This window comes from Ranitomeya imitator, chromosome 3 (assembly GCF_032444005.1).
Source record: "Ranitomeya imitator isolate aRanImi1 chromosome 3, aRanImi1.pri, whole genome shotgun sequence".
Lineage (NCBI taxonomy): Eukaryota > Metazoa > Chordata > Amphibia > Anura > Dendrobatidae > Ranitomeya > Ranitomeya imitator.
Genome location: NC_091284.1, coordinates 305,350,880 through 305,376,404, shown reverse-complemented (window position 1 = coordinate 305,376,404; position 25,525 = coordinate 305,350,880). Strand labels below are relative to the sequence as shown.

Below are 25,525 nucleotides of genomic sequence, written 5' to 3'. Positions count from 1 at the left end.
ACATCTCCTCCAGTCTCTCTCTCCAGTCGCCACAACTCGCCTAACTACAATCTTTAATCTCCCTCTCCTCTGGCATTTTCAACTCCTTCAAACACTCTACCATTACTCCATTACTAAGGAAACCCATCCTGGACAAATAACTACAGACCAGTCTCCAATCTCCCTTTCAACTCTAAACTCTTGGAGCGCCTTGCCAGTTACCTCTCCACTCATTCCCTCCTAGACTCTTGACAGTCCGGTTTCCACCCCCTACATTCGACAGAAACTGCACTCATCAAGGTGACCAACGACCTTCTGACATCAAAATATAACGGTGACCACTCTCTGCTCATTCTTCTCTACCTTTCTGCAGCTTTCGACACTATTGACCACCCTCTCCTAGTCTCTAGGCTCCAGTCACTAGACATTAAGGACACTGCTCTCTCCTGGTTCTCTTCCTATCTTTCTTGACCGCTCCTTCAGTGTTCTGTTCGCTGGCTCCACTTCATCTCCTCTTCCTCCCACTGTCAGAGTAACTCAGGGCTCAGTCCTTGGCCCCCTTCTCTTCTCTCTCTACACGGCCCAAATTGAACAGACCATCAGCAGATTTGGCTTTCAGTACCATCTTTATGCTGATGACACACAACTATACACATCATCCCCTGACCTTACCCCCGCTGTTCTACAAAACGCCAGTGACTATCCGCAGTCTCCAACATTATGTCCGCTCTCTATCTGAAACTCAACCTGTCCAAAACTGAACTACTTCTGCTTCCGCCATCTACTAACCTCCTTAAGGCTATGTGCACACGTTGCAGATTATTTGCGGTTTTCTATTTTTTGCACTATAAAAACGCTATATAACCGCAAATAATCTGCATACATTAAGCATCCTATCATTTTTAATGAAATCCGCAATTTCTGTGCACATGATGTGCGTTTTTCCGCATGAAAAATTGCATTGCGGAAAAATAATGAACCTGCTCATTAATTTTGCGTTTTTTTTTTGCGGTTTTCCCACTGTCTAATGCATTGGGAAATGTCCGGAAAAAAACGTGCAAAAACGCGCAAAAAAAACGCATGCGGATTTCATGCGGAAATCTGCCAGAAATGTCCGGATTTTTACAGGAATTTTCTGCATGAATTCCTGAACGTGTGCACATAGCCTTAATCTGACACTTCCCTCTCCGTGGGTGGCACCATAATAACACCCCGGCAGCAGGCACGCTGTCTGGGTGTTATGCTTGACTCTGATCTCTCCTTCACATCCCATATACAATCTCTTGCCCGCTTGTGCCGCTTACACCTAAAGAACATCTCTAGGATCCGCCCTTTTCTCACCATGAAAACAACAAAAACCCTCATTGTCGCCTTGATCCACTCCCGCCTGGATTACTGTGGCTCTTTATCAATTGGCCTCCCCCTCACTCCTCTTTCCCCTCTCCAGTCGATCCTTAACCACTTCATGACCCTGGGTATTTTTGTTTTCTTTTTTCGCTACCCTCCTTCCCAGAGCCATAACTTTTTTTTTATTTTTTTGTCAATATGGCCATGTGAGGGCTTTTTTTTTTGCAGGACGAACTTGTACGTTTGAACGACATCATTGGTTTTAGCATGTCATGTACTAGAAAACAGAAAAAAAATCCCAAGTGTGGTGAAATTGCAAAAAAAAGTGTAATCCCACACTTGTTTTTTTGGGGGGCTTTTTTGCTAGGTTCACTAAATGCTAAACCTGACCTGCCATTATGATTCTCCAGGTCAGTACAAGTTCATAGACACCAAACATGTCTAGGTTATTTTTTTTATGTAAGTGGTGAAAAAAAAATTCCAAACTTTGCTAAAAAAAATTAAAATTGCGCCAATTTTCCAATACCCGTAGCGTCTCCATTGTTCGTCATCTGGGGTCGGGTGAGAGCTTTTGCAGGCCAAGCTGACGTTTTGAATTCTAGCATTTTGGTGCAGATAAGTTCTTTTGATCACTCGTTATTGGATTTTAAAGCAATGTCGCGGTGACCAAAAAAACGTAATTCTGGCGTTTTGAATTTTTTTTTCTCGCTATGCAGTTTAGCGATCAGGTTAATCCTTTTTATTGATCAGGCGATTCTGAACGCGGCGATACCAAATATGTGTAGATTTCATTTTTTTATTGTTTTATTTTGAATGGGGCGAAAGGGGTACAATTCGATCGGCTCAGCTACATAGGAGATAAGCTCAGATCGCTCCTATGTAGCTGAATTCCTGCATTGCTATGAGCGCCGACCACAGGGTGGCGCTCATAGCAATCCGGCATCAACAGCCATAGAGGTCTCAAGGAGACCTCTGGTTGTTATGCCGACGCATCGCTGACCCCCGATCATGTGACGCGTTCAGCGATGAGCACATTTCCAGCCCGAAGGCTGGAAACGGTAGTTTAAATGCCGCTGTCAGCTTTTGACAGCGACATTTAACTAGTTAATAGCGGCGGGTGAATCGCGATTCCACCCTCCACTATTGCGGGCACATGTCGGCTGTTTAAAACAGCTGTCATGTCCCGGCTTTGATGCGGGCTCACCGCCGGAGCCCGCATCAAAGCAGGGGATCTCACCTCGGGCATGCTAACCTGTCCAAGGTCAGAAAGGGGTTAATGCAGCAGCCAGGGTTGTCCATCTAGCTAATCGGTATTCGGACTCGTCCGCTCTTCGCCAGTCGTTACACTGGCTGCCCATTCATTACAGGATACAATTCAAAGTACTTGTTCTCACCCACAAAGCTCTCCACAGTGCGACACCCCCTTACATCTCCTGACTTTCAACTAACCTCTGCACTAATCCATACCTCCCACTCCCGACTCCAAGACTTCTCCCGTGCTGCGCCAATCCTCTGGAATGCTTCACCCCAACTTATTAGGACCGCAATTTGCATAGTTTTAGGCGCTCCCTCAAAACACATTTGATCAGAGCGGCCTATCATGTTCCCTAATTAGTCATTTTATGTGTGTGTAGCCCATTCACTACTTAAATCTATCTCCCACCCCCTGAAGATGGCTGGACCGTCATTGTAAATACATCATTGTAAATACACACCTGTACTTTGTATTTCCCCCACCTCTTGTAGATTGTAAGCTCTCATGAGCAGGGTTGTCTTATTTTTCTTTAATTATTGTATTGTTAACTTATGACTGTTGTGTTTGAAACTTAAACTGTAAAGCGCTGCGGAATATGTCGATGCTATATAAAGATTATTATTATTATTATTATTATTATGACAAATCAAAGAGATAAAATAATACGAATGGTAACAAAAGAGCCCAGAAAAACTTCTAAACAGATTAAAGGTGAACTTCAAGCTCAAGGAACATCAGTGTCAGATTGCATCATCCATCGTTGTATGAGCCAAAGTGGACTTCATGGGAGATGGCCACGGAGGACACCATTGTTGAAAATAAATCATAAAAAAGCCAGACTGGAATTTGCCAAACTTCATGTTCACAAGCCACAAAACTGCTGGGAGAATGTCATATTGACAGATGAGACAAAATTGAACTTTTTAGCAAGACACATCAGCTCTATGTTAAAAATGGAAAAATGAAGCATATCAAGAAAAGAACACGGTCCCTACTGTGAAACCTAGAGGAGGCTCTTTTATGTTCTGGGGCTGCTTTGCTGCATCTGGCACAGGGTGTCTTGAATCTGTGCAGGGTACAATGAAATCTCAAGAATATCAAGGGATTCTAGAGAGAAATGTGCTGCCCAGTGTAAGAAAGCTTGGTCTGTCGCAGCTAATGGGTCTTGCAACAGGATAATGACCCAAAACACACAGATAAAAACAACCAAGAATGGCTAAGAGGAAAACATTGGACTATTCTGAAGTGGCCTTCCATGAGTCCTGACTTAAATCCTATTGAGCATCTTTGGAAGAGCTGGAAAAGGCAACCTTTAAACAAGACAACTGGAGCAGTTTGCTCTTGAGGAGTGTGTCAAAATACTTGTCGAGAGGTGCAGAAGTCTCATAGACAGTTACAGGAATCGTTTGATTGCAATGATTGCTTCAAAAGGTTGTGCTACAAAATATTAAGTTAAGGGTACGATCATTTCTGTCAAGGCCTATTTCACGAGTTTTAATTGTTTTAATTAATACTGTGGAAGCATGGTTGAAAAGCAATGTCTGACTTTCATTTGTTCATTTTCATAGATTTTAAATTTTTTGTTACTTTTGTCAGATTCAAGTTATTTGTGACCAATGTTTGTTTTCCTGTCATTTAAACGAGGGGTAACAACAATTTTGACCACGTGTGTACAAATCCAGATTAATTAAACAACCACAAGACCGATTTCATCAACCAAGGTATCCTTTTAATCAGTATAACGATGCAGACCTGACACTGTCTGTAGGTTATTGTGCATAATCTTGCTGACAGGGTCCCTTTAGTCCCTTCATGACCCAGCCTATTTTGACTTTAATGACCTGGCCATTTTTTGCAATTCTGGTAATGACTCAGGAACGCAACGGATCCTAGCGATTCTGAAATTTTTTCGGGACCTATTTGGCTTCATGTTAGTGGTAAATTTAGGTCAATAATTTTTGTTTCTTTTATGAAAAAATTGGAAATTTGTAGAAAATACTGAAAATTTCGCAATTTTCAAATTTAGAATTTTTATTCTGTTAAACCAAAGAGTTATGTGACACAAAATAGTTAATAAATAACATTACACACATGTCTACTTTACATCAGCACAAATTTGGAACCAAAATTTTTTGGGGTTAGGAAGTTGTTAATAATAATAATAATAATAATATTATTATTTATTGTTATAGCGCCATTTATTCCATGGCGCTTTACATGTGAGGAGGGGTATACATAATAAAAACAAGTACAATAATCTTAAACAATACAAGTCATAACTGGTACAGGAGGAGAGAGGACCCTGCCCGCGAGGGCTCACAATCTACAAGGGATGGGTGAGCATACAGTAAGTGAGGATAGAGCTGGTCATGCAGCGGTTTTGTCGATCGGTGGTTACTGCAGGTTATAGGCTTGTCGGAAGAGGTGGGTCTTCAGGTTCTTGAAAGTTTCGATGGTAGGCGAGAGTCTGATGTGTTGTGGTAGACTGTTCCAGAGAAATCTTGTACACGATTGTGGGAAGAGGAGATGAGAGGGGAGTAGATAAGGAGGTCTTGTGGGGATCGGAGGTTGCGTGTAGGTAAGTACCGGGAGACAGGTCACAGATGTATGGAGGAGACAGGTTGTGGATGGCTTTGTAAGTCATGGTTAGGGTTTTGTACTGGAGTCTCTGGGCAATGGGGAGCCAGTGAAAGGATTGACAGAGGGGGGAGGCCGGGGAATAGCGGGGGGACAGGTGGATTAGTCGGGCAGCAGAGTTTAGAATAGATTGGAGGGGTGTGAGAGTGTTAGAGGGGAGGCCACAGAGCAGGAGGTTGCAGTAGTCAAGGCGAGAGATGATGAGGGCATGGACTAGGGTTAGGCATGGACTAAGTTGTAAGGGTTAAAAGTTGACCAGCGATTTTTCCTTTTTACAACAAATGTGAGTTGGTCCCTAAAAAAGAAAAAAAATGGTTTTGTAAATTTTGAAGTCAGTTTGAGGAATCTATATGGCTGAAAATACCCAAAAGTGACACCATTCTAGAAACTGCACCCCTCAAGCTGATCAAAACCACATTCAAGAAGTTTATTAACCCTTCAGTTGTTTCACAACAGCAGAAGCAACATGGATGGAAAAAATGAACTTTTAACTTTTTAGTCACAAAAATGATCTTTTAGTCCCAATTGTTCCATTTTCACATGGGCAACAGGATAAAATGGATTCTAAAATTTGTTGGGAAATTTCTCCTGAGTACATGGATACCTCATGTGTGGGGGTAAACCACTGCGCATGGCAAGGCTCGGAACGGAAGGAGCGCCATTTGACTTTTTGAATATAAAATTAGCTCCAATCATTAGCAAACACCATGTCGTGTTTGGAGAGCCCCTGTGTGCCTAAACATTGGAGCTTCCCCACAAGTGACCCCATATTGGAAACTAGACCTCCCAAGCAACTAATCTAGATGTGTGTGGAGCACTTTGAACCCCCAGGTGCTTCACAAAAGTTTATAACGCAGAGCTGTGAAAATAAAGGGTAACAGGAGAAATTGGACCCTAAAAGTTGCTGTCCATTTTGTCCAGAGTACGCCGATACCCCAAATATGGGGGGGAGGGGGGGGGGGGGAAGAACCACTGTTTGGGCACACGTCGGGGCTCGGAATGGAAGTAGTGACGTATTGAAATACAGACTTTGAAGGAATGGTCTGCGGACGCCATGTCACGTCTGCAGAGCCCCTGCAGTGCTTAAACAGTGGAACTCCCCCACCCCCCCCAATTCTAACTCCAAACTTAACCCCAACACACCCCTAATCCCAACGCTAACTTTAGCCCCAACTCTAACCCTAATGGGAAAACTGCAGTGGCAGGGGGGAGATCTGCGGTGGGAGCAAGAGGGGGCTGAGGAGATGCAGCATGAAGATTGAGATGGAGCTGCAGGGAGGGATCACAGGGGCAGGGGGAGGGAGCGGAGGTTGGGGGTGGAATCGGACGGCGGAGGGCAGCAGAGGGGAGTACCGGATGGCAGGCGGCAGGGCAGCAGAAGGGACATTGCTCTGCAGCTCCCAAGGAAGGGATCAGGCTGCAGAGTGAGGGCAGCCATGTTTCACTTCGCCCCTCTACATCTAATTGGAGGGATAGCATCACATGGACGCTAGCTCCAATCAGATCTGGGGGTGGTGACAAAGGTCACCACAGCGATCGTAGCCACGGGGGGCAAAGCCAACCCCCCTGGGCTCAAGTACAAGTCCCCCTATTCCTGCAGGTCAGTTGAAATTTCAGTTAACCCGTTCACCCAACCCGAAGGAACACGATCCTGCCATGACCCATACGCTGCGTCACAGGTCGGATTGGCACCGACTTTCATGATGCATACGCTGCGTCACAGGTGGGGAAGGAGTTAATGATGCACCCTAATCAATCCTGTAATAGATTGTTTTGTGCCTCCCAAAAGATAATACAAATAAGCATTATGTTTAATTGGATGCTCAGTAGTATGTTTGCACTGCTTTATTACTGTGCAATGTGTGTTCCACAAAAGACTGTCCTTTTATCTGCACGTTTTTCCTCGTCTGTAACCGCCTTATGTCCAAATAAAGGAAACTGATTTATGGGACCGGTGAGTGCACATCATTTTTTTTTTCTTTTTTTACCTTGGACTTTGTTTTGTCTATGGATGTAGCACCCGAAGTGATCCCATATAAGATTTGAGGCATTGCTGACACAGCCAAATGGATAGTATGGAAATAATGGGTTAATTGCCAGCAGCGGTGCGGATTTACATTTTCTCCTATTCTTGGATTTTCGTTTACTGTGTCTTTTATTTTTACAGCTTTGTGTTTCCACTGGCTACTGGAATTGGACCGTCTCAAGGTTTGTAAATGATGAGATCTATATTTACTACTAGATATGTGCCTTGAAGTTCATTATTCTGATGCAGAAGTGATGCATTTGCAACGAAATACAATGCATATGCCAAGCATAGTCACTGGCCCCATTCACTGGAAGCCAAAAGTATCTTTTTGGCCTTCTTCAGGATTAGCTACATTGAAATATCTTATTATTTGCTGAATGAAATATTGCTGCAGATTACGCTGTACCATGCAGAAAAAATGGTAAAAAGAGGTATTTTATATGGACGAATTAGTTTCTAAACTTAGTTTGAAAACCCCTTAAATCTTGCGATCATAGGCCATCCAGGACATTCTTACCTGTGCAACAAGCTGCTCATTAAATGGAAAATGAACTTTACTGTACATGCACGAGCGTAACAATTGTTCCAAGCATATGTACACTTTTTTAACCCATTTTTTAATTATGTTGCATGTACTTTTCATAAGTTATTTTCATCAAACATTTTCTATTATTTTCCTTTTAGATCAATTCTTGCAGGCCCCACAATCTCACTCAGAGTACATTTCACTAGGAAGACTCAATAACAGCTCAAGTCTGCACTCAAACTAAATGCTTCCAAAGCTGAAATCTAAGTAACAAAAAGACTCTCTAAAAAGAATATCAAAACACTAAGGCCGGCGTCACACTCGGTGTAAGACAATACGGTCCGTATTTTACGGCCGTAATACGCTGAAAAGTCCCCAAAATAGTGGTCCGTATCTTCTCCGTAGGCAGGGTGTGTCAGCGTATTTTGCGCATGGCATCCTCCGTATGTAATCCGTATGGCATCCGTACTGCGAGATTTTCTCGCAGGCTTGCAAAACCGACATACGGATATACAAGGGATCCATGTGCTCAAAAAATAATAAAAACATATATACTGTGTGTGTGTGTGTGTGTGTGTGTGTGTGTGTGTATATATATATATATATATATATATATATATATATATATGTATATATATATATATCTATATATATATATATATATATATATATATATACATACAGTGGGGCAAAAAAGTATTTAGTCAGTCATCAATAGTGCAAGTTCCACCACTTAAAAAGATGAGAGGCGTCTGTAATTTACATCATAGGTAGACCTCAACTATGGGAGACAAACTGAGAAAAAAAAATCCAGAAAATCACATTGTCTGTTTTTTTTATCATTTTTTTTGCATATTATGGTGGAAAATAAGTATTTGGTCAGAAACAAACAATCAAGATTTCTGGCTCTCACAGACCTGTAACTTCTTCTTTAAGAGTCTCCTCTTTCCTCCACTCATTAGCTGTAGTAATGGCACCTGTTTAAACTTGTTATCAGTATAAAAAGACACCTGTGCACACCCTCAAACAGTCTGACTCCAAACTCCACTATGGTGAAGACCAAAGAGCTGTCAAAGGACACCAGAAACAAAATTGTAGCCCTGCACCAGGCTGGGAAGACTGAATCTGCAATAGCCAACCAGCTTGGAGTGAAGAAATCAACAGTGGGAGCAATAATTAGAAAATGGAAGACATACAAGACCACTGATAATCTCCCTCGATCTGGGGCTCCACGCAAAATCCCACCCCGTGGGGTCAGAATGATCACAAGAACGGTGAGCAAAAATCCCAGAACCACGCGGGGGGACCTAGTGAATGAACTGCAGAGAGCTGGGACCAATGTAACAAGGCCTACCATAAGTAACACACTACGCCACCATGGACTCAGATCCTGCAGTGCCAGACGTGTCCCACTGCTTAAGCCAGTACATGTCCGGGCCCTTCTGAAGTTTGCTAGAGAGCATTTGGATGATCCAGAGGAGTTTTGGGAGAATGTCCTATGGTCTGATGAAACCAAACTGGAACTGTTTGGTAGAAACACAACTTGTCGTGTTTGGAGGAAAAAGAATACTGAGTTGCATCCATCAAACACCATACCTACTGTAAAGCATGGTGGTGGAAACATCATGCTTTGAGGCTGTTTCTCTGCAAAGGGGCCAGGATGACTGATCCGGGTACATGAAAGAATGAATGGGGCCATGTATCGTGAGATTTTGAGTGCAAACCTCCTTCCATCAGCAAGGGCATTGAAGATGAAACGTGGCTGGGTCTTTCAACATGACAATGATCCAAAGCACACCGCCAGGGCAACGAAGGAGTGGCTTCGTAAGAAGCATTTCAAGGTCCTGGAGTGGCCTAGCCAGTCTCCAGATCTCAACCCTATAGAAAACCTTTGGAGGGAGTTGAAAGTCCGTGTTGCCAAGCGAAAAGCCAAAAACATCACTGCTCTAGAGGAGATCTGCATGGAGGAATGGGCAAACATACCAACAACAGTGTGTGGCAACCTTGTGAAGACTTACAGAAAACGTTTGACCTCTGTCATTGCCAACAAAGGATATATTACAAAGTATTGAGATGAAATTTTGTTTCTGACCAAATACTTATTTTCCACCATAATATGCAAATAAAATGTTAAAAAAACAGACAATGTGATTTTCTGGATTTTTTTTTCTCAGTTTGTCTCCCATAGTTGAGGTCTACCTATGATGTAAATTACAGATGCCTCTCATCTTTTTAAGTGGTGGAACTTGCACTATTGCTGACTGACTAAATACTTTTTTGCCCCACTGTGTGTGTATATATGTATATATATATATATATATATATATATATATATATATATATATATATATATATATATATATATATATATATATATATATATATATATATATATATATATTTTTTTTTTTTTTCATCCAGCACGAGATAGCTTAAAAGCCGGTAATTCAATTTGCTATCTCCTTCCTAAACCCGACATGATATGAGACCTCTGCTGGTTGTCCTCATATGAACTCGAGCCTGGGAACTTTTCTGAATTTTTCCCACGCTTGAAGGACATCCAGCAGAGGGCGCCTCACCACGAATGAAGGTAACTACAGGTCATTGACCTAGTTTCCATTCATTCGCTGGGGTTTTACAGTCAGGAGCATAGCTGCATTATAGCAGAGCTCCTGGCTGTAAAAAAAATTAACCCCTTCAGATGGATTTACAACGTGGGACGTTACAGATCCTCGGAAGGTATGTATATTGTTGGTTTATTATTTTTTCTTTGTTACAGAGCGAGGGTCTTCAGCCAGTGGATTGAGCGTACAATAAAATATTACAACGAACAGTGTGTTTATTTCATTAAAATACTTTTTAATAATGTGTGTGTTTTTTTTTAACTCTTTCATACAATTGGATTAATAATGGATAGGTGTCATAATTGACGCCTCTCCATTATTAATCTGGCTTAATGTCACCTTACAATAGCAAGGTGGCATTAACCCTTCATTACCCCATATCCCACCGCTACACGGGAATGGGAAGAGAGTGGCCAAGTGCCAGAATAGGCGCATCTTCCAGATGTGCCTTTTCTGGGGGTGGCTGGGGGCAGATGTTTTTAGCCAGGGGGGGCCAATAACCGTGGACCCTCTCCAGGCTATTAATATCTGCCCTCAGTCACTGGCTTTACTACTCTGGCGGAGAAAATTGCGCGGGAGCCCACGCCAATTTTTTCCGCCATTTAACCCTTTAATTTAATAGCTAGAATGGCCAAATTTTGCATATACACACTACTAACATTAGTAGTGTGGAATATGCAAAAAAAGGGGGATATGACATGGTTTACTGTATGTAAACCATGTCTCAGATCATGTCGGGTTTAGGAAGGAGATAACTTAAAAGCCGGTAATTCAATATATATATATATATATATATATATATATTTATTTTTTGGGCCCCCATAGACTTGCATTGGCTATTTATTTATTTATTTTTTTGCGCAATACGGTGACAAACGCAGCATGCTGCGATTTTCTACGGCCGTAGAAAGCCGTATAATACGGATCAGTAAAATACGGCAGATAGGAGCTGGGGCATAGAGAATAATTGGGCCGTGTGTAATGCGTGTTTTACGGACGTATTTAATGCGCTCATACGTCCGTAAAACTCGCTAGTGTGACGCCGGCCTAATGGTTGTGTGGGTGTAGATTGTCAACCATGAGAAAGAATGCTCATTGTAGAGGCTAGCTCCAACTCGAGAGCTCGCAATGCTCCTTCAGAATAGAGAAGTGGCCACACGTGTGCTGCTGCGTCTTTCATTATCCGTAGATGCTGCCAGTATATTGTACTCTGATGTATGCGACAGTCCCATAGACAATGAATGGATTAATGGCTTGACTGTACTAGAGGCTCATTATTTGGATTGGTGTTGGTCACTTACACCCACAAGTTATCACCTATACTGTGGCTAAGTAATAACTTACCAAGGTGTGAATGAACCTTTAGTTTACATCAGAGGAATGTTAGTAATTTTTATTTAGCCCTTTACACTTTTGATGATAAATATTTTTTTGCATTACTCTAGGTTTGATGCCAATGCAACAGCAATCTACTCGCTTTCCTATGGTACCAGTAATGCAACCAAATGTGCAAAACATGATGGCTGTTGGATACAGCCCTCAGATTTCCCAAGCGGCCATGGCTATGCAGGTAAATTTGTTTTTCTTCATGTAGAAATCTTGTTGTTTGTCTAGGTAGTGCATAGATGTGTGACAGCTCTAACATTTGGCTCGTCAAAGGTATCCTGCATTGGGGTCCTCTTGTTTGTCACCTTCATATTGTAAATTTTTGCTTATTTTAACAATTCTATCCATATTATTTGCTGACTGAACGTCACATGCTAACAATTGGCGAAACGGCATTACATTGTGATCACCATATGAAGCCAATGTAATTGTCAATACTTACAATATTTGAGAAAACGCATACCATTTTCCATGGTATTAAACTTTTTCCTCAATTTATAATGATCAAGGAATTTTTGATCTTTACATTTTTCTATCCTTACTTGCCTTCTTCCAAGAGCTTTAAAACATTATTTTTGCATTTTCGAAGACTCAAAGGATTTTTTTTGTTTAGTTGATAGAACTGAGTCAGTGCTTGTTTTTAGAATGGTGAGCTGTTATTATTTATACCAATGAACACCTTTACTACCCACCCAACCCCACCAAGACTATTTTCATTTTCATGACTAGGTCAAATTTTACAATTCTGACCGCAGTCACCTTATGAGGTAATAATTCTTGAACGCTTCAATGGATCCCAGTGATTCTGAGATTGATTTTTCGTGACATATTGTACTTCATGATAGTAACATGTTACTACCCCCAAGGGTGGTTTGCATGTTAATGAGCGGGCCAATTTTCACAATTCTGACCACTGTCCCTTTGTGAGGTTATAACTCTGGAACGCTTCAACGGATCCCGCTGATTCTGACATTGTTTTCTCGTGACATATTGTACTTCATGTCAGTAGTAAAATTTCCTTGACATTATTTCAGTTTATTTGTGAAGAAAACGGAAATTTGGTGAAAATTTAGCAATTTTCCAACTTTGACTTTTCATGCTCTTTAACCCCTTTACCCCCAAGGGTGGTTTGCACGTTAATGACCGGGCCAATTTTTACAATTCTGACCACTGTCCCTTTATGAGGTTATAACTCTGGAACGCTTCAATGGATCCTGGTGATTCTGACATTGTTTTCTCGTGACATATTGTACTTCATGACAATTGTAAAAATTATTTGATAGTTCCTGCGTTTATTTGTGAAAAAAACGGAAATTTGGCGAAAATTATGAAAATTTCGCAATTTTCCAACTTTGAATTTTTATGCAATTAAATCACAGAGTTATGTCACACAAAATACTTAATAAGTAACATTTCCCACATGTCTACTTTACATCAGCATAATTTTGGAACCAAAATTTTTTTTTGTTAGGGAGTTATAAGGGTTAAAAGTTGACCAGCAATTTCTCATTTCTACAACACCATTTTATTTTAGGGACCACATCTCATTTGAAGTCATTTTGAGGGGTCTATATGATAGAAAATACCCAAGTGTGACACCATTCTAAAAACTACACCCCTCAAGGTGCTCAAAACCATATTCAAGAAGTTTATTAACCCTTCTGGTGCTTCACAGGAATTTTTTGAATGTTTAAATAAAAATGAACATTTAACTTTTTTTCACAAAAAATTTAATTCAGCTCCAATTTGTTTTATTTTACCAAGGGTAACAGGAGAAAATGGACCCCAAACATTGTTGTACAATTTGTCCTGAGTATGCCAATACCCCACATGTGGGGGTAAACCACTGTTTGGGCGCATGGCAGAGCTCGGAAGCGAAGGAGTGCCATTTGACTTTTCAATGCAAAATTGACTGGAATTGAGATGGAACGCCATGTTTCGTTTGGAGAGCCACTGATGTGCCTAAACATTGAAACCCCCCACAAGTGACACCATTTTGGAAAGTAGACCCCCTAAGGAACTTATCTAGAGGTGTGGTGAGCACTTTGACCCACCAAGTGCTTCACAGAAGTTTATAATGTAGAACCGTAAAAATAAAAAATCATATTTTTTCACAAAAATTATCTTTTTGCCCCCAATTTTTTATTTTCCCAAGGGTAAGAGAAGAAATTGGACCCCAAAAGTTGTTGTACAATTTGTCCTGAGTACGCTGATACCCCATATGTGGGGGTAAACCACTGTTTGGGTGGATGGGAGAGCTCGGAAGGGAAGGAGCGCCGTTTGACTTTTCAAAGCAAAATTGACAGGAATTGAGATGGGACGCCATGTTGCGTTTGAAGAGCCACTGATGTGCCTAAACATTGAAACCCCCCACAAATGACACCATTTTGGAAAGTAGACCCCCTAAGGAACTTATCTAAAGGTGTGGTGAGCACTTTGACCCACCAAGTGCTTCACAGAAGTTTATAATGCAGAGCCGTAAAAATAAAACAAAATTTTTTTCCCACAAAAATTATTTTTTTAGCCCCCAGTTTTGTATTTTCCCGAGGGTAACAGGAGAAATTGGACCCCAAAAGTTGTTGTCCTATTTGTCCTGAGTACGCTGATACCCCATATGTTGGGGTAAACCCCTGTTTGGGCACACGGGAGAGCTCGGAAGGGAAGAAGCACTGTTTTACTTTTTCAACGCAGAATTGGCTGGAATTGAGATCGGACGCCATGTCGCGTTTGGAGAGCCCCTGATGTGCCTAAACAGTGGAAACCCCCCAATTATAACTGAAACCCTAATCCAAACACATCCCTAACCCTAATCCCAACAGTAACCCTAACCACACCTCTAACCCTGACACACCCCTAACCCTAATCCCAACCCTATTCCCAACCGTAAATGTAATCTAAACCCTAACTGTAACTTTAGCCCTAGCCCTAACCCTAGCCCTAACCCTAATCCTAACCCTAGCCCTAACCCTAGCCCTAACCCTAGCCCTAACCCTAACCCTAGCCCTAACCCTAGCCCTAACCCTAGCCCTAACTCTAACCCTAGCCCTAATGGGAAAATGGAAATAAATACATTTTTTTAATTTTTCCCTAACTAAGGGGGTGATGAAGGGGGGTTTGATTTACTTTTATAGCGGGTTTTTTAGCGGATTTTTATGATTGGCAGCCGTCACACACTGAAAGACGCTTTTTATTGCAAAAAATATTTTTTGCGTTACCACATTTTGAGAGCTATAATTTTTCTATATTTTGGTCCACAGAGTCATGTGAGGTCTTGTTTTTTGCGGGACGAGTTGATGTTTTTATTGGTAACCTTTTCGGGCACGTGACATTTTTTGATCGCTTTTTATTCCGATTTTTGTGAGGCAGAATGACCAAAAACCAGCTATTCATGAATTTCTTTTGGGGGAGGCGTTTATACCGTTCCGTGTTTGGTAAAATTGATGAAGCAGTTTTATTCTTCGGGTCAGTACGATTACAGCGACACCTCATTTATATCATTTTTTTATGTTTTGGCGCTTTTATACGATAAAAACTATTTTATAGAAAAAATAATTATTTTTGCATCGCTTTATTCTCAGGACTATAACTTTTTTATTTTTTTGCTGATGATGCTGTATGGCGGCTCGTTTTTTGCGGGACAAGATGACGTTTTCAGCGGTACCATGGTTAGTTATATCTGTCTTTTTGATCGCGTGTTATTCCACTTTTTGTTCGGCGGTATGATAATAAAGCGTTGTTTTTTGCCTCGTTTTTTTTTTTTTTTTCTTACGGTGTTTACTGAAGGGGTTAACTAGTGGGCCAGTTTTATAGGTCGGGCCGTTACGGACGCGGCGATACTAAATATGTGTACTTTTATTGTTTTTTTTTTTTTAATTTAGATAAAGAAATGTATTTATGGGAATAATATTTTTATTTTTTTTTTCATTATTTTGGAATATTTTTTTTTATTTTTTTTTACACATTTGAAATTTTTTTTTTTTTTTACTTTTTTACTTTGTCCCAGGGGGGGACATCACAGATCAGTGATCTGACAGTTTGCACAGCACTCTGTCAGATCACTGATCTGACATGCAGCGCTGCAGCCTTCACAGTGCCTGCTCTGAGCAGGCTCTGTGAAGCCACCTCCCTCCCTGCAGGACCCGGATCCGCGGCCATCTTGGATCCGGGGCTGGAGGGAGCAGGGAGGGAGGTGAGACCCTCGCAGCAACGCGATCACATCGCGTTGCTGCGGGGGGCTCAGGGAAGCCCGCAGGGAGCCCCCTCCCTGCGCGGTGCTTCCCTGCACCGCTGGCACATCGCGATCATCTTTGATCGCGGTGTGCCGGGGGTTAATGTGCCGGGGGCGGTCCGTGACCGCTCCTGGCACATAGTGCCGGATGTCAGCTGCGATAAACAGCTGACACCCGGCCGCGATCGGCGGCGCTCCCCCCGTGAGCGCTGCCGATCGCATATGACGTACTATTGCGTCCTTGGGAAGTAAAGCCCACCCCACATGGACGCAATAGTACGTCTAATGGCAGAAAGGGGTTAAAACACAGAGATATGCCACACAAAATACTTAGGCTACTTTCACACTTCTGCAAATAAGCCAAACCACTACAAAATAGTGTCCTAGTCCAAAATACATAGAAAAGATATTTTATTAAATACAAAAAACAGACGAAGTCAGCAAGATAGGGGACGTGAAACACAACCTCATGGAACCTGGGAGTGAGGCAGCGATCCCCAGATGGGGATAAATAAATTAACCCATTAATGGTACATAACAATATAGTGGGCTCACATGTAAAGATGTAAAACACTGTCAAATGGTTACATCACAGCATTGCTATTAAATGGTACAGAGTAACAAACCACAGACAAATATAAGTACAGATAATAACAGTGAACATACCACTTAGAAGATGGGGAATCACGCCAGCTCCAGCCCACCCCAACGCGCGTTTCGGTAAAGTCCTTCCTCAGGGTGCATGACTTTCACACTTGCATCATTTGGCAACTGTCGCAATGCGTCGTTTTGGGGAAAAAACACATTTGCAGGATCCGTTTTTTGCCCATAGACTTGTATTGCCGACGGATCACGCCGAATGGCCATACGTCACGTCCGTCGTGCACTGGATGCGTCGTGTTTTGGCGGACCGTCGGCATAAAAAAACGTTCAGGGGAACGTCGTTTCCTACCGCGCATGCGCGGCCAGAACTCCGCCCCCTCATCCCCGGACTTTTGAATGGGCAGCGGATGCGTTGAAAACTGCATCCGCTGCCCACGTCGTGCAAAACTTTCACAATGTGTGTCGGTGCGTTACGCCGCCGCTTAGCAACGGACCCGTACCGACGCAAGTCTGAAAGAAGCCATAATAAGTAACATTTCCCACATGTCTACTTTACATAAGCACAATTTTGGAACCAATATTTCTTTTTGTTAGGGAGTTATAAGGGTTAAAAGTTGACTAGCAATGTCTCATTTTTACAACACCATATTTTTTTTTTTTTTTTTAGTGACCATCACATTTGAAGTCACTTTGATGGGTCTATATGATAGAAAATACCCAAGTGTGACACCATTTTAAAAACTGTAGGCGCTCAAAACCACATTCAATAAGTTTATTAACCTTTCAGGTGTTTCACATGAATTTTTGGAATGTTTAAATTATTTTCCCAAGGGTAACAGGGGAAATTGGACCCCAAAAGTTGTTGTACAATTTGTCCTGAGTACGCTGATACCCCATATGTGGGGGTAAACCACTGTTTGGGCGCATGGCAGAGCTCAGAAAGGAAGGAGCGCCATTTGACTTTTCAATGCAAAATTGTCTGGAATTGAAATGGGACGCCATGTCTCGTTTGGAGAGCCCCTGATGTGCCTAAACGGTGGAAACACCCCAAAAGTGACCCCATTTTGGAAAGTAGACCTCCTAAGGAACTTATCTAGATGTTTAGTGAGCACTTTGAACCCCTAAGTGCTTCACAAAAAATCTTTTTTTTTTTTTTCACAAAGCTGATTTTTCGCCCCCAATTTTTAATTTTTGCAAGGGTAACAGGAGAAATTGGACCCCAAAAGTTATTGTCCAATTTGTCTTGAGTACGCTGATACCCAAAATGTGGGGGTAAACCACTGTTTGGGCGCACGGCAGAATTGTATGGATTGAGATCGGACGTCATGTTGCGTTTGCAGAGCCCCTGGTGTGCCTAAACAGTGGAAACCTCCCAATTCTAACTCCAACCCTAAATCCAACAGACCCCTAAGCCTAATCCCACCCCTGACCACACCCCTAACCTGAACACACCCCTAACCCTTAACCCAACCCCAACACATCCCTAAGCCTAATCCTAACCCTAACCATACCCCTGACACTCCCCTAACCCAACCGTAAACGTAATCCAAACCCTATCTCCAACTTTAGCCCCAACCCTAACTTTGGCCCCAACCCTAACCCTAATGGGAAAATGGAAATAAATAATTTTATTTTTTTTTCCTAACTAAGACGGTGATAATGGGGGGTTCGATTTACTATTTATAGCTGTTTTTTTATAGCGGGTTTTTATGTTTGGCAGCTGTCACACTAAAAGACGCTTTTTATTGCAAAAAATATTTTTTGCGTTACCACATTCTGAGAGCTATGATTTTTCCATATTTTGGTCCACAGAGTCATGTTAGGTCTTGTTTTTTGCGGGATGAGTTGACTTTTTTATTGGTATCATTTTTGGGCGCATCACATTTTTTTGATCGCTTTTTATTTCGATTTTTGTTAGGCAGAATGAACAAAGACCAGCAATTCGTGAATTTCTTTGTGTATGTGGGGGGGGGGGGGGGGGAGGGCTTTAATATCGTTCCGCGTTTGGTAAAATTGATAAAGCGGTTTTATTCTTCGGGTCAGTAAGATTACAGCGATACCTCGTTTATAACTTTTTTTTATGTTTTGGCGCTTTTATACAATAAAAACTATTTTATAGAAAAAATAATTATTTTTGCATCGCTTTATTCTGAGGGCTATAACTTTATTTTTTCGCTGATGACGCTGTATGGCGGCTCGTTTTTTGTGGAACAAGATGACTTTTTTGTCGGTACAATGTTTAGATCTGTCTTTTTGATCGCGTGTTATTCCACTTTTTGTTCGGCAGTATGATGATAAAGCATTGTTTTTTGCCTAGGTTTTTTTTTTTTTTTTACGGTGTTCACTGAACGGGTTAATCAGTGGGACAGTTTTATAGGTCAGGTCGTTACAGATGTGGCGATACTAAATATGTGTACTTTTATTGTTTTTTTTGTTTTTTATTTACATAAAGAAATGTATTTATTGGAACAAAAAAAAAAAAAAAAAAAAAAAAATATATATATATATATATATATATATATATATATATATATATATATATATATATATAATTTTTTTTTTTTTTTTTATTTAGGATTTTTTTTACACATGTAAATATTTATTTTTCCAGGTCACCACCTGACAGCACCATGGAGGACGTCCTTCTTATCCACAGTGGGACAGGAAACCACGAGAGTTTAAAAGGACTCTCCCCCTTCCACCCTTCAGTATTTTTCCTGTCCCACTGTGGATGGGAACGACGAGATTCGCTGTCCCTGCAAAGTGTGTGGATGGGGGGGCTCGGCCTCTTCCTTCCCACTGGATGTCCTCTGTATTGCTGACACTCTAGTAATCGGGTCCCTCAGCAGCACCAGTGCAGCGCTGCTCCTGGTGAGGAAGGTCTCTTCCCCCTGGGGGGGACTCTCGACCTTGGATGACGGCCCAGACGTACCTGCATATTGTCCCTGCAAGGGTGCACCCTCGCAGGTGTTCCGGTGCCAGGAGGAAGCAGGTTCGGCAGAACGCTAGAGAGAACGCCGGACATCAGGTATCTCGGCGGCAAGCATGGGCGCAATGAACTTCCGGTTCACCGCTGCCGCGTCACTTCCGGGTCGCGGTCGGCAGCAAGGGGCGGTCATCTTCTTCGCTCCTGTGGGAGTGCTGGGACACAGAGCAAAGGATAAAAGGTATGTGGGGGCTAGGTAGTGTGCACTAGGCACCGCAGCATTAGGATGGAGGAACAAAGCTCTATACCTGCAGTCAGCACGGAGGTCCCGGGAAAGCAGGATTCCCTGGCACATGTGAGTCCCCACTAAGTGGTGCGATTCTCTATAGCCCTATTAAAGGTACCATCAGCGGTCTTTTTGTCTATTCCAGGGGCGTCCTTCATCTGGGGATAAGAAGACGGGCAGGACTAAGAGGTGTCCTATCTGTGCCACAAAGCTTAATGTCTCGTGGCAAAAGCCTCTCTGCGAGTCCTGCGCCGCTCGTATTGTAGGAGAGGAATGTACAAGTCCCCTCTATAATTTGTAAAGCGCTGCGGAATATGTTGGCGCTATATAAATAAAAATTATTATTATTATTATTATAGAGGAACAGGCCTCCCTAATAACAAGCATGAGAGCCATGGTTAGAGAAGAAGTGCAGGCTTCAATATCTAACTTATCTGCCTCCCAGTCGATCCAGTCTGACTTCCAGGATCCTCCCAGGTCTAGGAAAAGACAGAGGTAGTCAGATCTGTCATCGGAAGACAGCCCTTCCGAATCTGATATGGAGGAATTGTGTAGAGACCCTCCTCATAAGGAGAAAAAATATTTATTTTCTTCCAATGATATTGATGAGCTGCTGAGTGCGGTGAGACAAACTATGCAAATTGAGGAACCTTCAACCTCTCAGTCTATCCAAGATGAGATGTTCGGGGGGCTGCGTTCGCAGACTTCAAAAGTCTTCCCGGTTAATGCCCACATTTGGTGAGTCCGAGTTGCCAGTCTCGGCTTTGCTCTTAGCTTGCAGCCGTTAACCCCTTCTTCAACTCTCCCGCAGCTCAATGATTTTGGAGGAGTGGGAAGAGGCAGAGAAGAGGATATCTATTCCGAGAGACTTTAGGCTTCGTCTTCCCTTTGACCATGAGGAGGTTAGACTGGGAAGATATACTGAAAATTGACATCCCACTTGCGAAGGTGTCTAAAAGAACTGCCATACCATTTTAAGACTCCTCGAACGTAAAGGAGCCTATGGACAGAAAGGCAGATGGTCTCCTAAAGAAAGCTTGGGAAAGCTCGGCCGCAGTGATCCGCACATATATAGCGGTGACATCTGTGGCGAGAGCGATGCATCTATGGGTTGATGACTTAAAGGATCAGTTGTCAGCCAAAACCTCTAGGGAGACTATTATCAATGCTATCCCTTTACTAAAACTAGCTACGGGGTTTCTTGCAGATGCTACTGCTGAATCTGTCAGGTTCACGGCTAGAGGTCAATCATTATCAAATGCAGCCCGTCGGGCTATATGGTTAAAAAGCTGGTCGGGAGATGTTCCTGCCAAGAACAAATTATGTTTCGTTCCCTTTTCAGGAGGCAGAGTTTTTGGGCCCATATTAGACGATATTCTGGAAAAGGCTTCTGAGGAAAAGAAGGGGTTTCCAGAAGAGAAAAAGAAAAAGTTCCAGCCCTTTCGTAGGCCCTATTACAGTCAGATATCAGACTATAGGGGTAAGGGTAAACAAGGGAGATGGAGTTATCAGAAAGGGGGAGAAAATAGGAACTGAAATAAAGATCCAGGCCCCTCAAACTCTGGATCTGAGTTCCAGAGAAAATGACGGCACCAGGATAGGGGGTTGGTTGTTTAATTACCTGGGAGAGTGGAGAAAAATTACTTCAAGTCCGTGGGTCCTTCAGGTTATATCTCAGGGGTATGGGATAGAGTTCGACTCCCTTCCCCCAGAAAGGTATTTCGTTTCCAACGCCCGTCTCTCTTCGATCTCACCAATATGGTCAGACATTCAGGATCTACTTCGGATGGGGGCAATATCTCCCGTACCTCCTCACCAATTAGGAACAGGCCACTACTCGGGTCTCTTTTCTATAAAAAAAAACCATCAGGAGAATCCCGGACCATTATAAATCTCAAGCCGCTAAACAGTTGGCTGCAGTACAAAAGGTTCAAGATGGAGTCCATTCGCTCCACAATTCACCTGTTAGGAAAAGATGTGGTAATGTGCACTTTGGACTTAAAAAGTGCATATTATCACGTGCCAATTTTTTCTCATCATCAAAAATTCCTAAGATTTGCAGTAGAAAAGGAGGGGTCAATCTTCCACTATCAGTTTCGTTGCCTTCCATTCGGTTTGGCGTCGGCTCCAAGAGTTTTTACAAAACTCATCACGGAGATCGTATCTTATCTAAGGAAGCGAGATATCACTATAATACCCTATCTGGACGATTTCCTGTTAGTGGCAGACTCAGTGGGGCAACTCGAGATCGATTCTCAGTTGGTGATCTCCACACTGCAGAAATTAGGATGGGTGTTGAACTGGGAAAAGTCACACCTAACCCCAAGATCAAAGAGGCAGTTTCTAGGTGTAATACTAGATTCAAAGATCAGGGAATCGTTTCTTCCTGACAAGAGGAGGTCAGACCTGATAAAGAAGGTTCAACAGTTTGCAAGATCTCGGGTAACAATAAGAGATGCAATGAAGATCCTGGGTCTAATGACAGTCTGTATCCCATGCGTCAGCTGGAGCCAATTCCATTTCCGTCAGTTGCAGAAAGCGGTACTAACAACATGGGACAGAAGACAGTCTTCGTTGGACAGACAGTTTGTCCTATCCTATCGGGTCAGAGAATCCCTACGATGGTGGACTGTCAGAGAACCTTCAGGTGGGGGTCCCATGGATCCAGACCCCAGCAGTCACGGTAACCACGGACGCAAGTCAACAAGGTTGGGGCGGCCAGGTACTCGGAAGATACTACCAAGGACAATGGAGTTTGGATGAGAGCAACAATTCCTCAAACCACAGAGAGCTACATGCGGTTTGGAAGGTTTTGTGTTCAGCCTGGACCCTATTAAAGAACAAACATCTAAAGATCTTATCTAACAACACAACGGCGGTAGCTTTCCTTCGCCATCAGGGGGGCACAAGGCATCCGAAGCTACAACATCTGGCGGATCAGATTTTCGCATGGGCAGAAAGATCGGTACTTTCGATTTCGGCTGTTCACTTAGAAAGCTAAAGAAACCAGGTTGCAGATTTTCTGAGCAGGGAAAAACTATCACCCACAGAGTGGGAGCTGAACAGCAAGGTTTTCGATACCCTGTGTCAGCGCTGGGGAACCCCGACTGTGGACCTATTTGCAACCAGAAGGAATGCAAAAATAAGAACCTTTTTCTCACTAAACCCTCAAGAGAATCCAGCAGGGGTAGATGCCCTCTCTGTCATGGAGCACGGGTCTGCTATATGCCTTTCCCCCTCTGGCATTAGTACCACGGGTCCTCAGAAAGATTTGCGAGGACAGAGCTCGAGTGATTTTGGTGGTCCCTTTCTGGGCCGGAAGGAGCTGGTTCCCCCTTCTAAGGAAGCTGGCAGTGGACAGTCCTTACCATCTTCCAGTCATGAGGGACTTACTTTCTCAAGGTCCGATCCTTCATGAGAACCCAGAGAATCTGCGGTTAGCAGCGTGGATCCTGAACGGCAGATCCTAAGGACAAGAGGCCTATCAGAAGGGGTGATTTCCATCCTACAAGCAAGTAGGAAGCCGGTGACTTCGACGATATATCTCAAAATCTGGAAGAAATTTTGCAGTTTTTGTGGAGACACAACAATCGATGTTGATCACCCTAACATACCTAGGATTCTTGATTTCTTACAGCAGGGGTTCAAGAAAGGGCTCAAACCGAGTACTTTGAGGGTTCAGATAGCAGCCCTCAGCGTATTCTACGACTCTTCCCTTGCTGCTCACCCTTGGATCGCTCGTTTTTCTAGAGCAGTTATGAGGCTTAGACTCCTAATCAGGAAGACTGTCCCTCCTTGGGACCTTAATTTAGTCCTTAATGAATTATGTAAGGAGCCCTTTGATATAGAGAGAGATAAATATTGCTAATCTTTCCCTAAAAGCAGTTTTCTTAGTGGCCATTACATCAGCCAAAAGATTGGGGGAACTTCAGAACCCATCCAGAACCCTTATCTACAAATATTTGATGATAGGTTGGTTTTAAGGCTTGACCCAGGTTTTCTTCCCAAGGTGGCTTCAGTTTCAAATATTAACCAAGAAGTTGTTCTTCCGTCTTTTTGCCAGTTCCCTAGAAATAAAAAAAAAAATCTTTCTTCCATAACTTAGATGTCAGGGAGACGGTACTTAAATACTTGGACATGACTAGGGCCTGGAGACGGTAATAATCTCTCTGTCTTGTACGGGGGTCCTAATAAGGGGAAGAAAGCATCAAAATCCACTATTGCCAGATGGATTAGATCCACTATTAGCCTATCAGGCACAGGGAAAAGATCCTCCAGATAGCCTTAGAGCTCACTCATCTAGGGCTATGGCCGCGTCTTGGGCAGAAAAAGGGGGGGCCTCGATAGATCAAATTTGCAAGGCAGCATCTTGGTCTAACATTAGCACTTTTTCAAAACACTACAAATTAGATGTAGTCTCTTCCCAATTAGCTTTTGGTAGGAAGGTGCTTCAAGCTGTAGTCCCACCCTAAACCAGGAAGTCTCCTTTGGTACTTCTCCATGGTGCTGTCAGGTGGTGACCTGGAAAACGGTAATTAATCTTACCGATGATTGTATTTCCAGGAATCCATCCTGACAGCACGGATAGTTCCCTCCCTAATGCAAATGTGTTATACTTATGTTAAGTAACATTTGTATTAATCTTATGTTCAAAATAAATTTTCTGTTTGCATCCATCCAGATGTGTTACTTTGGAAAATCACTGAAAGGTGGAAGGGGGAGGGTCCTTTTTAAACTCTCGTGGTTTCCTGTCCCACTGTGGATAAGAAGGACGTCCTCCATGGTGCTGTCAGGATGGATTCCTGGAAATACAATTATCGGTAAGATTAATTACCGTTTTTTTTACTTTGTCCCAGTGTGGGACATCATGGTAAAGTGTCATATCGCTGATCTGACGCAGTGCATTGCAAAGTGCAGCGAACTGACAGGTACTGCAGGAGGCTTGCCGTTGCCTGCTCTGGGCAGGCGCTTGCAAGCCACCTCCCTGCAGGACCCGGAAGGAGCCCCACGGCCATCTTGGATCCGGAGCCTGCAGGGAAGATGACGGAGGAGACGCTCGGTGCAACTCGATCACATCGCGTTGCTCCAAGGGTCCCAGGGAAGCACGCAGGGAGCCCCCTCCCTGCGCGATGCTTCCCTATGCCGCCGGAACGCTGCGATCATGTTTGATCGCAGTTTCCCGGGGTTAATGTGCCAGGAACAGAAAGGGGTTACAGTTGAAGGAAGACTTTAAGTCCATCCAGTTCAACCCATAACCTAACATGTTAATCCAGAGAAAGGCAAAAATACCCATGCGGCAAACACTAAGCTCCACATTGGGGAAAAAAATTCCTTCCCGACTCCACATATGGCAATTCGCAGACTAGTTCCCTGGAGCAACGTCCTATCAAGGAATCTAGTATATATAACCTGTTACATTATACTTTACAAGAAAGGCATCCAGTCCCTTCTTAAATTTTAGTGATGAATCACACATTACAACATTATATGGCAGAGGGTTCCATAGTTTCACTGCTCTTACAGTAAAGAATCCGCATCTGTTATGTATAAACCTTCTTTCCTCCAGACGTAGAGGATACCACTTTGACCCGGTCTCAGGTCTATGAGTAAAAAGATTAGAAAGGTCTTTGTACTGTCCCCTCATATATTTACACATTGGAAAACAAAGGCTTAGGGGCGATATTGCAAACTAAATAACC

At 42.8% G+C, this 25,525-nt stretch overlaps 1 protein-coding gene across 2 annotated transcripts in view; it reads left to right on the top strand.

Moving 5' to 3' along the window:
- Positions 1–25,525, top strand: part of SYNRG (synergin gamma) — a 474,426-nt gene that overhangs the window by 50,967 nt on the left and 397,934 nt on the right. Inside the window, exons 2-3 of one of the 2 annotated variants that reach the window (XM_069756583.1) lie at positions 7,386–7,426; positions 11,843–11,967. In XM_069756583.1, the coding sequence (XP_069612684.1) occupies positions 7,386–7,426; positions 11,843–11,967 (166 nt within the window). Of the gene's footprint in view, positions 1–7,385; positions 7,427–11,842; positions 11,968–25,525 lie in introns of those variants that run through there. The other variant, XM_069756584.1, reaches the window with a different exon arrangement.